General features: G+C 39.8%; 1 protein-coding gene across 1 annotated transcript in view; it reads right to left on the minus strand.

Moving 5' to 3' along the window:
• Positions 1-1,820: 1,820 nt before the first annotated feature.
• The window catches only part of LOC120737986 (rho-related GTP-binding protein RhoN-like), a 33,727-nt gene continuing 19,966 nt past the window's right edge, over positions 1,821-15,581 (minus strand). Inside the window, exons 3-5 of the mRNA XM_040038969.1 lie at positions 12,067-12,176; positions 7,814-7,948; positions 1,821-2,878 (exon numbers count right to left, since the gene is read on the minus strand). Coding sequence (XP_039894903.1) covers positions 2,624-2,878; positions 7,814-7,948; positions 12,067-12,176 — 500 coding nt within the window. The 3' untranslated portion in view covers positions 1,821-2,623. The remainder of the gene's footprint in view (positions 2,879-7,813; positions 7,949-12,066; positions 12,177-15,581) is intronic.

Genomic DNA, 15,581 nt, shown 5'->3' on the forward strand with positions numbered 1-15,581 from the left:
TGTCCATATAAGTTATGTAAAGAGTCAGTGATAAAGGGCAGCTCCGGCAGAGTCCAGCCGCCACAGGACAATACTGCATGAAACTACTACACCTATACCAGTATTGTAACTATATTTACATATGTACTCTATTTAGAATTACATCATATTAGTGAGAATCATTATACAAGAGTTTACTGAGCAGATTTTCTTCTCTCCGTTCGTTGGTGTGGACTTCATCTCCCCCCGACAGGGTGTTTGCACCGGCCTGGCCTCTAGCGTGTGGAGTGACCTAACGCTCCCTGCGTGGCAACATGGCAGTGATGCCGCAAAATGTCACTTTGCTGTACTCGCACAGGCAGAGAGTTGCTGTGGGGCCTTATCCATGGTGGCAGGAAACAAAATGGAACAAAAGTAACAGTTAAAGGTCAGACTACAAGGCTCATAAAAGCAGCAAAACCAACTGCATTATTTTTTTTTCTTTACGTTCAGGAAATACAGTGTATTCATGTTACATGTATATTTCAACTTTTTGTATAAGTTTGTGCAAAATAGCCACTGAATTTCAGACTAATGTAGGTTTCTAATAGCTGCTGCCATTAAGGAGTCAGCAATTAGACTACTGATATTTTATTTAGTGTACAAACACCAAGGTTTTCATTATTAATGCCTCTTTTAGTCAAGACCTTTTTAAAACCACTCCAGTAACTGTTCCAAATTAAACTTGTTTGAGAAAACATTCGGGTTACACTTTAAATTCATGTTATACTGTGTGGTTATTCACTGATCTGCACTCACAAGTCACAAACATGGACAAACATGGATGAGACCATGTTTTTTCTTTATACCTTGGAGTGAGAAGGTGACTTTTATCTAAATGTGGAGGTCAGAGCCATTGTTTTACCATGACTTAACAATATGCAATTGGAAATGTGAGTAGTCTGTTTCTGTTTGCTCTGCAAACTGCATGATTGGTCCACTAGTTTGATCCAGACTGCAATATCTCACAAGTACCTTTCGGTAGCATGCTGGGACCCGGAGAGGAGGTAGTAGAAAGTAGCAAAGCACGCAGCAGACTGGTTAGGAGACACCGCAGTGAAAAAGGATCATAAGGAGCGTTTGAGTTGCACGTGTGTGATGAAAGTGTGCAAAGCGCTGGGACAACCCACGACCGAGTTGCCCACACCATTTGAACGGTTACCCAAGAAACTTCCTGCTGACATCAAATTGTCATAGGCGGTCTTTCTGTAGATGAGCAGCACTACTGTACAGCTGTGGCTCAGGTGGCAGAGGTTCATCTACCATTCGGAAAGTCCACATGCCGAAGTATCCTTGAACCCAGAGTTGCCCCCGATAGAGTGCGAGTGCATGTAAGCATAAATAAAAGAATGAATCTATTTGTGATTGTGTGGGAATGAGACCTGCAGTAGAAAGAGCTTTGAATTCTTAACAGAGTCGAAAGGCGCCAGTCCATTTACATGACAGGTCACCGACATACAGGTGAGTCAGCATGTTCACATTTAACTGAAAGCACTGCTGTGCTGAAGTACTGCTTCACAGAGCTGCTGCCACGATCACAGACCCATGATTACAGAAATGTAGGATTTGCAGGTTTTGTGGGTCTGCGCTGCTCCGAAGCATTGTGTGTACTTTTTGTCTCATTTATTATTTTTCACCTTTTTCAAATTTAAAGCCACATCTTTGCAGGCAGAATGATTTTTTATTTTTCAGAGAGATATTTTCTTGTCTGGGCAAGAAAATGTCTTGAAACTGAGGTGCAGTTTCTTAGCTTTGACAAGCATCCAGCAGATAAATATGTCACATTAAAGATCTTCCAACACTTAGCAGAGACGATTTTTTTTTATTTCATTATCACATGTACAACATAATATTCATCTCAACGCCCTCTGCGACGTTCCTTTCCAGTGTTGATTATTTGAACAACAGTAATTACACAGCACAACAATATTATGTGGTGAGTGATTATTTCGTTTTTCAATATTAAAAGCACTTGTGGTTTAAGAAAATTAGTGTCATCTCAGCCCACGAGTCCAGATTTTCATTTTTAATTTGTTATGCGCAGCGGGGAGAGCAGAGTTCATTCCCTGACATTTACAGACTTCTCAGAGCGCTTTGCGTGCATCGTATTGTGCTTCATTTGCTTAAACACTTGAAGACAGAGGAGCATTTCAAAACAGGAAACAACAATAATAGAGGTCAACACCAGCACGGTTACCGCTGCTTCCTGCAAGACGAGCTTTCAAATATATATTTTTTTCCTTTTCATCTCCCTATGCACTATTTTGTGTCTTGTTTTTAATTTATCTGTTTTTTTGTCCACTTGTTCAGGTACAAGCGTTAAAGAAATTTGCTTTTGCCGCTACGATGTCCTCCCCTGATGAGCGCACAGCCACAAAGAAAAGTAAGAAGCAGAGTTTTGCTAAAAATGGACAAACAACCCTTCAAAGACCTCCTCAGGATAGCATCCGTTCTCGCTTTTATCACATCGTCCTTTATGCAGTGCAAAGAATCTGACAACAATTCACCAATAAGTTAAGTTCATGTGTGGCATGCTCCGTCAGCACACACACACACACCCACACTCACACACACACACAGATCAGGCAGCAGGTAGGTTCTGGTCCTACATGAGCACACAGCTTTTGGCTCGGTCCTTTCTAATGGCAGGCGGACGCTCGTGAATCTCAGTCCGAGGTGGCTGCTGGGAAACCCGCTTGAGGCCGTGGCGTGATCCGGCGTGTTTGAGCTGAGGCCGATGAATGTTGGACACAGATGCCAGGGTGGTGACGTGAAATACATCGCGGACGCTGTTCTCCGAATACTTTGAGGTGCACTCTGCATAGGCCACGGCGCCAATCTGCCTCGCCAAAGTGGTTCCCTAAAAGCACAGAATGTGAGTTAGTCAGGATTAAAAATGAAACGCCAAGACTTAAAATTTATGTTTTGACCACTTCAACACTGCAAAACAAGATGTAAACACACAACTGATATATTATTACTTCTTAATGAGCTGTAATGTTACCACATTTTAGGTTCCATCTAATATTCAGCCTCCTTCTCGTTTGATTTTCGTCTCTAGAGGGAAATCCGTGGCTATTGCAGCTTTATGTTACAGCGCCTTCAATAGTTAGTTCCTAGCTCTCTATCTGCCTTTAAAAAAATTTAGAGTTTTTTTTTTTCACTGAAAACATTTTCTGCCTCCTGCTGCTTTTCCAAAAAAGGTTCATAAGAGTGCTAAAAGCTAAACGAAGCTGTGGGTCAGAAAACCAGAACAATGAGTTAATAGTATAACACTTCACCCTGCAAAGGCGAGCTGTAGCCGGCTAATCATTCTTACTGGGTTCGTGTCTGAGTGGCTCCAACCTGAGTGCAGTCACACATGCAACTAGTATTTACTACATATGGCTGACAATATTACACCATCACAAGGAATAACACAGCAATTGCTTCATATCACTTTTTCTAGTAAATGGAACTAAGATGAGGTTTTAGTTTTAATCTAGAATCCTTTTGAGTCTTTTAAGTCTGCATCTCTGTTAATACGTCTCTGTTAGCTTTATTCTGGTAGGCTTTTGCAGGTTGTGTCTTGTATTTAGTTTTACTTCCTTTATTACTTTCAGCTGTCTTTTTACCCAGTGTGTCCACTCAACCCAGTTACCTTCTGTATCTATTTAAAGCCTCATTTTGACCAAGTACCTTGTTGTGCCATACTGTGTTCTAGCTTTGTTTGTGCCTTGTGTGTTTCCTTGCAGTGTTATCTTGTGTTTATTTTATAAAGGCTTGCTTTTTGTGTTTACCACCTCCTGCCTACGAGCATGTCTTTTGGCCCCATCTGCATGCATTTCATCATAACATTTCAATGTGAGAGACACAGTTTGGAAATAGTATAAAATAAACCTATGGATATATGCAAAGCAGGTTGGCAAGCACCGTTTTATGATTTGTCATTTTGGCTGTTTTCGCTCATTCTGCATTTACTTAATGTCAGTCAGTCACAGCAGAGGGAAAATAGCACGGTGGTTTCCGGATGATTGTACTGATTTTTTTTTTCCACCTCACACTTTGAGACCGAGTGCTGATTTTTCAGAATCCCACAGCCTCAAGCTGCGGGAGACCACAGTCACCAAACAACTGCAGTTCCACGTGGACTGACTGCAGTCATTCTCTGACAGATTGGCAAATATTTGCAAATAACTGCCATCTAATTTATAATATATGTGTCTCTTTGATAATTGGGGCTCGATTAAACTGGCTGCCAACTGGTTGTATTGTGGTTATATTCCTTTATAACAGCAATGTCGCTGAGCACTTATGGCACTTTACAGTTAAATCACCATCCTGCATGAACTACATCAGGTTTGAATTTTTTAAAGCAGATTGAATTGTGTCAAGTTGCAGACTGATAGCAGACTGAATCAGTCTTATTGGAGCTTTTCTGTCACCTTAATGCACTAAAGACTGCAAGTGTTTGTTGATGTTATTCCCATCTTCTTAAGAAACCATCTTAAAGGCAACAGCTGCAGTAATTTTGTTCGTGCTGCCATTTCCAACCACTCTTTGTCCCAGTGTGACTCTAACACTAAGCATTTTTATTTACGCCCTTCAAACCTGAACATGCACAGATGCTACCAGGCAGACATATATGCCAGACATATTAAACAGACCCACCAATAAACAGGCTTTACCCTTTAAGCTCCCCGAGAGCAACATTTTTTAAATTGTCCTGAGAATTCACAACGAGCGAGTGTGCATCATGTGACTACCACGCGCAATCTCAACTCAATCACCATCCCTCACCTAAACCGAATTGAGTTTTTTGAGTACTGAATAAAGATCTGACCTTAACAGTGGCCTGCTGTGTTCACATGCATCTCAACTTCATTCTCGAAATATCATACAGAGTTCCCGTGGGACAATGGCTTGAGAGAAGAATAGTTTGAAAGCATGTTCTAAGGTTTGGTGCACACGCTTCAAGGCAAAAAACAGCCTTCACAATACATCCAGTCACTTCTTTCTGTTACTATAAAAATGCCGTGTAGTGTAGCTTTGAAATACAGCTTAGTTTATGTTTGTTTGTCATCCAAAAGCAACTGACTCACCTAAAGAGCTGCTGAGAGCTAGTACTTAGAGCTAAAAACATACGAAACTTTGTGTGTGGATGAGAGATGGGTCATGTAGTGGAAACTATGCTTTATTTTATTTATTTATTCTTAGATGTCCTTAAACCACATTGAACCACTAGAATTCTGTGGAAAGCCTTGTGTAACCCAATGAAATAAAATAAAGCACAACATTTTTAAAAGCCACTCATTACTCTGAGTGCAAACACAGTGGACATTTTTAAAAGTGTTCTCTAAATATTTGTTATTGTAAGCATTTGTCACATGCTGCTAGACGATCCCTTCCCTGCTTCTGTGGATGGCAGAACACTGCACTTGGTCGTGTGCACTAACACCTCCCTCTTAATAAAAGCCTGCAACCTCTGAGGTCTGATAGCTGATTGCTAGCCAGGGCATACGGAGAATATCCCCCACACTATGAAATATTCAAAGCCTTTCTTTGCAGTTGCAAAAACTTTATTCCCTCGAAGGTTTAGCCCCATTTCACATCTGGACAGCTTCGGCTTCACATGTAGTACTATTTTGCTCACCTGTTTTCCAGCAGTGCTTTCTAGTGATTTAGGTAGCAAAACAAAACAAAACATTTTCATTCTGTCATCCTGAGTTTGAGTCACATTATTTCTTTATTTTTTGATCATGCAATTTCCTTGGAAAATGTACAACAAATGAAAGCGTAGGTGTTCAGCCTTCGGTGCTACTGATGCACCATATTGAAGCAGCATCTAGCTGCCATATGGGGCGACATTACTTCTGCTCGTGTGAAAAATATTAAAGGCTCGAGCTGTATTATTTTTGTAATACTGGAAACGCTCCAGCACTTCAAGTGTTTATTTTGACGCCCTTAAGCCAATTACAGCAACAGTGACACAGTTGGTTTGCGGTTTGTTCTGCTGACTGCGCTCTCCCCTGGGGTTCGCATCAGTTGGTCAAGTGGGTGAAACGTAAAGTTCCCGGCTTGTTTCAGTCTGTTTACAGTGCAGCTCTTTAAATAGGGTTCACTAAGAAACCGCACTTTCAAGAATTACTTAGGCAATCAAAAACCTGTCCCCTACCACATTTTTATCCGTTGTTTCACTCTAGAAGTCTTCAGCACAGATATAAAATCAGCAACATTAAGGACCATCATAAGGCCTTTAATTATAGGGCCATATCAAATGTAATGTTTATTACAACCAATAAATATGGATTAACAATACTTGATCCATCCCTTCATCCTTTTTCTACTGCTTATCCAGGTCTGGGCCCTGGCTTCAGACTAATCTCGGCTCACTGTACCATCATCCTCTAGGTCTGCACTAGAGTCCCCTCCCAAGTCAGACCCAGAGACCCAGGGACATGCATGAAACACTTCATCTGTGTGGGATTGTGGAAGAAAGCTTAAATGAGAGCACCAATCCTGACAGTGAACCTGGACACCCTGCAGACGAAGCTCTTTCTGCCCCTTGCGTTTTATTCCTTCAGCCGCTAGAAACGGCTCAGGGCCATAGCAATAAGGGCAGGAACATAAAATAAATGGTAAATGAATAACTTCAATCACAAAAATCACTAATTTGTAGCAGTGGATGGGGCTTGCATGCCCAACTCAGCCCATGAGCAATATTGTCTGGGGCAACGTGCCTCTAACAGGTTCTCCTGAGGCAAATGGCATCTGGTTGAGGGGCTGTTGTCCAAACAAAACCCCTCAAAACCCAAAACATCAGAACGTCCTATAGTGAGTGTCTAAAGGCAAGCAACAGATGGCTGGGCTACATTGGATTGCCCTCTTGAGTGCCCACCACTTGAGTCCAGTGTTTTGTGCAGCAGGCATCACGTGGAGGCCTTTGAAAACCAATCCTCAGTTGGCGTACAAGCACATTACTCAGCCTTTGTTTTTTCACTGTTATCTGGTTGCTATGCTATTAACACTAAAAAATGATTACGTATGGATGTAAATAATTCAATGTATATGCATTAAAAGACATGTTAAATGACCTGCATAGCTGCAGTAACGTCTTAAAAAAATATGTTGATGTTTCGGTCCAATAAGAAGCTTCTATGAATTTTGAGCCAAAGCAAAATATATATAACAAGAAACTAATCTGAGGTTGTGATGAACCAATTTTGATGTCATTATTGACAGGACAATACAGGTCGTTACCTTTGCTTTGTCAGAGATGTGGGAAAATATTAATTTGTTGACAAAAGGCTGCCAAGGAGAGCAAATTCACATTTACATGAAAATAAGCTATTAAAATTCATGCGTGCCGCTGCTCATTGCTCCAAGACACAAACAAAACAATCGTATTATCGCACATCCTGCTGTTTGTCTTCTTCTTCCTTCAGTTCCAGCTCCTTTATAGTCGTTGTGCTTTCACATTTGTGGAAGTTATGATCTGACGCAAGTCTCATTCTTCAAATGCACTTTCAAAAATATTTGCCTGTGTGCACAAGGGAGGAAAGTAATAGGTGCCGTTTGTCTGTGCTGATACCATATAATTTCTACTACAGGCGAATAAATGTCACTGCAGTTGAAAACAGCAATGAACTGTGCATTTGAAACTATACGTCATGCATATTCTTAAAGTTATAATTTTCTTAAAAACCAACTGCTCACGGGCAGCATTTCTGCAGCACTGTCGGGGTACAGAAAAAGGCAAGCAGCTAATTTCCATTCAAATTTTAGAGGCGAGCGGTGCTTTCTGTGAACTCCTCACCTGCTCATGTGTGACAGGAATGAGTCTGTGTTTGGAAAGCTCTCTCATGACGTTGAGGTCCGTCCTCATGTCCAACTTGCAGCCGACAAGCACCACTTTGGCATTGGGGCAGAACTCCTGTGTTTCACCTTGCCACTGTGCATCAGAGAGACAAACATATATCAGTGTACATGACCTCTATTATGCTACAGTACGAGAGTATTCTGAGTACTTGAGCACTATGTTCATAGTTGCATCTCATTTGAAAACCTTGGACATTAACTTCTTACTAATATGCTCTTCTGGGAAGCCTTTCATAAGATTTTAGGACCTGGTTGAAGCGAACGCACTGTTGATGTCGGTAAATACAGTTTGGAAATAAGGCTGGGAGGATTTTAGGTAAGATTTGTTTGCAGGCTTGTCAAGTCCTTTCTCTCTGAACTGGAGAAAAGGAGAAAAAAAATCTTCCTCAAACTATTTCCAAAGCACATTTTTCTCTAAATTACCATTTTTAAATTGTAGCTTTAAGAGCTCCATAATTGGAATGAAGGCGCCTAGTTCACAGCTTAAAAAATGCCCGTGTATGCAGACATGTGGGAACAGTCTACAATTATTAAAATGCTCATAAATGAGGTGCTGAATTGAGATTTATTTGACTTGGGAGCAGTTCCTTTCCATCAGGTCATAAATTCTTATCTCCTGCCTTGAGAGGGCCTTAATCCCATCTGCAAATCTGCTGTCCAGCAGTTTAACTTCTCACCGTGCTGCAGTGATATTCAGTTAGTTTATCTGTGTAGTCTCTTTGCAGATTAACAGACTGCAGATTAATGGCATTCAAAATGTGGAACTGACAGGCTGATCATATAAAAACTGTAAAAGAAACACTAAAATCTAAAATAATAAAATGAATTTCTAAAAAATAACTTAATAATATACACAAACTATCTCAATTAGTTTGCTCGTCATTTTAATTGAATTTTAATGTTATTTTTTTATATGTGTGTTCTTCTTGCCTGTGTTTAATTGCGTGATTTTTGTAACTATGAGATACTTGCTGCTGCCTATCTTGGCCAGGTCTCCCTTGAAAAAGAGGTTTTTAATCTCAGTGGGATCTTCCTGGTTAAAGAAATGTTAAATAAAAAAAAATAAAAATAAAAATAAAGATGTTACCGATATCATTCCTCTGTGTTCTAATGTACCAAATAAAAGAAATCAAAAAGAGCAAATATGATACCTGTTATACTCATGTACAGCCAATCACTGCAATGATTTTACAACACAAAACGAATAACATAGAAAACAACTTATTCTATTCCGGGTTATTTACCTGATACCTTTCTTCATATTTGATGGAAAGTACAAATATTTGTCAGTTTTAAGATTCTGGTTCTGACTTTTAGAGCTCTTCATGGAAAAGCACCAGCTCGTACCATTTATTTGGAATTCTAGGATTTTTGGTATGACCAAATAATATTTTGAGGATTATATGTATTCTCTGTTCTTCTTGAAAGCTCTTCAAAGCCAACACACTTGATATTTACCTCCTCTGTACATATTGACAACCAAATATTTCAAAGTTGGATTCATCATGGCATAAGGCCTGATGCCACTGACTTTCAGTCAAGTGTAATGTGGCATACCTCTAACTTTCTAAGTTTCCCTTCCTTAATTATAGCTTCTTGACAGCCACACTTCCTCTGAGACCATTTCTGATGAGGCTTCAGTGACCAGTAGATGTAGAAGCATCTCTCATGTCATACTGCAACATGCCACGTTTTTGGCTAATAGCTCTTTGGGAAACAACTTGTTGGTGCAAATATGTTATTTTATACCTGACAAACTGTTTTGTTTATTCAATGAAGGAAACGGGAACAAATTATGTGTTTTTGTGACAGGCCACTAGTAAAGTGCCTAAAGATATCATTTAAAATTGGTTCTTTGCTTTTCTGCGGTATGTAGATATAACACTGTGGTTCATCCTCTGAGTTTTTATAGCTTTAAAAAAAATCCTCTGAAAAAGTTTCGTTACACAGCCTGAACTGAAAATGAATTAAAAAGCAGGCAAAGTTAAAAAAAACAAAAAAACTTTGCAAGTCCAGAGAACTACAACTCACGATCACTTAAAAAAATTCCAAGAAAGTTTGGCTCACTGGAAGTAAAATATTAAGACTTTATAACACTACATCATCAAAAATGTGTAAATCTTGAAGTTGAAGGCTGGAGCAACACCCACACAATCACCAGCATTTTCTGGCTTACTGTACCATTAAAATGAAACACTGGCACTGTTGTTCATTGCTCTGAAACTGGAATTTATATCACTCCATGTCTTAAATTTTCCATCGTTTATTTGAAAACTGCAATCAACAAATCAAAGGATAGAAGAGGGGGGAAAAAAGGGAAATAAATGGACATGGACATAAATGCTGTATAAAGACCGAGACAGACAATTCTCATTGCAGGCCAAAATATGACTCAAGCTATTAAACTCTCTCTATCGCTCTCTTTCTCTCCGAGACTCCTTTCATTATCTCCTCACACCATGGCAGAGGCGACCGCTTTGAGCACTGTTGCTCCATTTGTTCTCCCTTACAAAGAGATCTTTTCTCCTGGATGCCTGCGTCGCTGCTGTTACGGGCTCTAGCGCGCCGTTGTGCAGAGTGAGCTGTTGCCTTTCAATAGGACCCTGTGCCAAACCGCATGCAACTGGTGAACAGCAGCAATTTAGATGAGTCACAAAGGGCCCATGGGAAGAGCGGCTTATTGTCTGTGTTAATGTTAAGAATTGGTAAGCAGCACAAAGAGGCAGAATGCGAGCTGTTGGAGCCGAGGCGCTGGTTTATCAAAAAAGAAAAACGGAGGTTGTTGTTTTTACTTTCCTCACTTTCTCACTGTGTGCAAACCAAGAACGTGCACATACCACAGCAGTCAGGTAGAGGTGAACCCATTATGCTCATTTTTGCCTGTTTGATCCACGGTTCAAATTAATCATCTCTTCATCATGTCTTATAGTGGACCTAGGTGCATCTGAGTTCATGCGTTTTCTAACACAAGCTGTTTTAGCTACGTTCTCTTAAGCCAACTTTTTTTTTGTTGGAGCTTCTGTGCTCACAGATGGAACTGTGTGCCTCAGATAGAAGAAGTATTAAAAAAAACAATTTCTTCACCATCAATAAAGCAGGAAAAATGAATCCCCTGAAAGCCGGAATCCTCTTAAAACATGAGAAAAAGGGTTTAATTGATTCTGTTTGGAAGACACATTCCTCTCGTCCGTGCCATTATTTATAATGACTTCATCAATACCAGACGAAAACGCATATCTGCCAATGCCGAGCGAATTCTCACGTCTACAGGGGGTCCACTTGAGAACCAAATTCAACTTTGACCTTATCAAATGACCTTAGTAATCGCGGTGAATGTGCCAGTCTTACAATGCATGCACGGGATGCCAAAGTGACATGTCGAGCGGTCACTCTATCCAAAGTTTAGAAACAACGCTTACCCTTTGCTACGATCTCATGCACCTAATTCAATTTTTTATGGCAATCTGCCGCCATGTCTTGTTTCTCTGCAGTTTGCTTTGCTTTAAATGTATTTTCCATTTGCAAGCTTTCAGTCTCAAATAAGTGCACAGCACTTTTTGTTCTGACATCTCTGAGAACCTTCCGCCTAAGCAATTTTTGCAACCTCTAATTTTCCTTTTACAACGACTATTCTCTCAAAGTAATGCTCTGCTACATGAACACTACTTGACTCTTTATCGCTTCCCCCTTTTCCCTTCTGTACCATTTGTTCGTGCTATCTATCTTTTTTTCTTCCAGAATCTCACTTCATTCCCAATATCCTCATTAATCTCTGTATCTCATGTGTTGGCTTGTCCGTGTATGCCTCTCACAAAGCATTACCCAACCTTAAATGTTATCCCAGTCTCCACCTCTACAGCTGGCAATGTTTTCTCATCGTTTCCTTTTTATTCCCCTATCGTAGATCGACGGATCAGGTTATCAGTGAACGAACACATGGTGGCCTTAACTTGAACACAGACGTGATGGTGAAAGCTGGAAGCTGTATATCTCTGATGACGTAGATCTAGTCACTCTATAGAGGAATCGATTTCCAGTATAAAGAGAAGAGATGACTCCTTCAACCTGCATATTTAATGTGAGTATTTTAATGAGATGGCTGCTTTACCTACACTGCCCTAATTAGAGACAAAATGCACTTAAAATTAAAAAAAGAGGACACATTCACACATCTAGCAATGTGACACTGACCTTTTTCAGTACGCTGTCCAGCGTCTCCGGTCGACTGATGTCAAAACAGATGAGCACAGCATCTGAGTCAGGATAAGCTAACGGCCGCACATTGTCATAGTAAGCTGAACCTGCAGGGAGAAAATATACACAGACATGAACGGCACTTCCAGATGGATTATATGTAATTTAGTTACTTTCCAAAGAGTTTACTTTTTTTTTTTATCATCACAAGGAGAGTCATTATGGAGCACATTTAGTGGTAATCACTGTGATTAAATGTAATTACCATGAGCTTACCCACTCTGCAGATGACTACAAGTGGGTGTGATTCATTGCTTTTGCAACACAGGGTCCTTGGGTCTGCCTCTGACCATCTTGAATAAGTCAAAGGGACCGACGTGTGACAGCGATATAATGAACGACTCGAACAAAGCGTCACCTGGTATGTTTTTATGGAGTGGTGTGCGTTTTTTTGTCGGGGGCCCAGACTGAACTGAGCGTTGTGACCTGGGCAAGGGGACACATTCCTATCCAGACAGAAAGGCACGGTCTCCCTCGCCGTCATTGTCTTCAGCACTCGGTGCCTTTGTCACCGTGCACAGAGCTTTGGCAACGTAACAAAAAAATGCATTGACAGAAAATTCCCACAGAACCCGACCGAATCCTCTGCGACACAACTGCCAAAGCACAGAAATCAATTTGGCTCGTTTGAAGTTATTTTTTAAAAAAGCCCAACTTTTAAATTGAAAAGTAATGAAGTTTGTGGGATTTAATTCATGTTACAAGTTTACAACTTTTACCCTGAATAATTAAACGTGTGTTATGACTCATTCTGTACTCAAATGACTGAAAAATATTGACCTGTTAGCCAACTATACGCAGTACTGGGAAAGAAATGTATTTCACTTATGAAGGAGGTGGTCAGTAGAACAAGACTAACTTACTATCAACCAATCAAATCAAACATTTATCAAGATTTTTTTTTAATCTCAATCCAAAGTGCTAACCGATGCACCAATGTGCATGATCATGACTTCACTATTGAGCTACTGATCTTTAAGCACTAGACATGGTAAAAACTGTTGATTTCATTTAACAACCTGCCTCACATTGTTCTGTATTCTTACCTATATCACAGGCAACAACATCACACTGCAGTGGATTAGTGAAATATTTAATATTACCCACCCAACACACACATATGACAAAAGGAATTAAAAAATAAGTCAGATATATGGAGGGCTGGAGCAGGCAGCTAGCAAGACAACTAAAGGATAATAACCAGACGACAGAAGACATCACAGGTAAAAGAATCCCTTTAAAAAAATATTTTTTTAAATAAACACCTGATGCCATTCCTGACATTACCCCCAACTGGATTTGTGTGTCCTTTAGTGGTCAAACTTTGGTGATCTTTTGCTTATCAGGCAAAAGTGTAAACCACCATGCTAGAAATGAAGATCCAAAGGTCTCTTCATGATCTAAGGCTATGAGCATGCTCTTATTAGAAAAATGGTTCTTCTATGTACCTTGTGGCCAGATCCAGACGAGCTTTGAAAGCAATCATTAAAATCTGAAAATCAATTGTAGAAATGCACAGGAAGCCAGTGGAGCTAAGCCAGCGTAGGTAAGAAGTCTGTCTGCAGAAACCAGTAAGAAGCAGAGCTGCTGAATTCGGAACCAGATGGAAACTGGAAAGTTGCTTCTCATTAATGCCAGAGAGGCAACGATCCAGTCTTGAGAAAATAAATGCTGGCAGTGAGTGCTGTTTGATTTAGTGCTATTAGAATACCTTAAACTCAAAGTGAGAAGAATTTTAAAAGTTTGGGGACCCTGTTTGAACTATTTGTAGCCTACCGTTGCTCATTATAAGTTTAGGTGAGCAGATGTGCTCTGTTTGTGGGTTGTTTATTGACAATTTTACAATGGATCTAACCTTTTACTTGTTAGAAATAAATCCTTGGGGCGGGGGCAGCCTCATGTTAGCTCACGGATTTTAGTAATTCAATTATAGGATTAAAATCTTATCATAATAGTTGATAAAACATAAAACTAAGACATTTCAAATTCTGATTACACAGCATCTTCACACCTGGAGGCACAGGACTGCAAAAAAAGGAAAAAAAGTAGACACATTTACCCTCATTAGTGTTGCGCAGTCAGAATTTGGCCCCAAAGCAAAAATGTGTTCGCACACGTGTGTTGCTGTGGTCAAAAATGTCAAACTAAAGGGCACAACCATTTTCTCCCCTGTCTCTTTGACTAATTCCTGCCCCCAGCTTTCACACATACCACACACACCCACTTTCCCCTTTTGTGCTTTAGCATTTTGCAGGTGCAGGATACGTCTTTAACGTCCACAGAAAATGAGGATGATTAATGGAAGCAGGGCTTAAGAAAGAGAGGGAGCATGGAAGTGCATTTGACAGTTGCCATAAACCACCGAACAACCTCCTCAGACTCCCTTCGCACGCGTACTAGCTGAGATGGCTGTTCTTTAGCTGCATCAGATGGCAGTCATAAAGTGCAAAAGTTTGAGTCTTTGTCTCTGCAGTTGGTCCTTTGCATTTTTACATATTTCTTATTTGATTATGACACCGTTTTCTCCTTTAGGTTTGTGTCAGTGGCAGAAATATAGGTCACAAAGAAAACTGTGAAGAGAAGCAAGAAAAACACAGGCATGCAAGTTCAAACTTTCTATATGAAATATTGCTCGCTCATTCTGGGCAGTAGGATGAGATGTTGTAAAAGAAGTCATTTGCAGAGATGCTCAGTAAGCAGTTCCTCTTACACCAGGTCTATATAGGCTACAACTATGCAGAGTAATGTGTTTTGTTCAGGTACCATCACTGAGACTCATGCCGACTTGCAAAATGCCAAAGGACATACAATTCTGACTCCAAAGTAGTTGGGATGTTAATGAAAATAAAACAAAATGCAGTGATCCTCCTGCGAATCAGGGGTTCTCAAAGTTTGGACAAGCAAGTGCCAGTTTAGAGGGGGGGGGGAGTGTGTATTTAGAAATGTGTTCAAATGGTGGTGGTTTATGTTTTACACTTTTAACTGTTTTATTTACTTTAATCATAATCGAGGCATTTGTTTTTTAACACTGTAATATCAGTATTTCTTTATGTATATCATGTGCCTCTGAGGTTTCCTGTTAAAGTTTCTGTTTCTGTCTAGTTTTCTCATCAGAACTTAGCTTAATGTAGTTTTAATTTGCTTTTATTGGTCACTTTGCTGCTGCATTGCAAATTGTGAGCATCACATTAGAGCTAATATAGTTTTTTATTTTTATTTTATTTTGGCTTTTGACTTTTTCTTTTTGATTCAGTTTTTTTTTCCAGGTGGTTCCCAGAGTGGATTTTCTTGTTTTAGTTTATTTTTTATTAGTTTACGTGTTTTTTATTATTATTATTATACGATTAAAACACACAACATTTTAAAAACAGTTAAATCACAGCCATGTAGATACCCAGAGCCTCAATAAACATGTCCTTCATCAGACAAAACTAAATATTTTCTTTTCACAT

Source organism: Simochromis diagramma, unplaced genomic scaffold, assembly GCF_900408965.1.
Source record: "Simochromis diagramma unplaced genomic scaffold, fSimDia1.1 OVJJ01000402.1, whole genome shotgun sequence".
NCBI lineage: Eukaryota > Metazoa > Chordata > Actinopteri > Cichliformes > Cichlidae > Simochromis > Simochromis diagramma.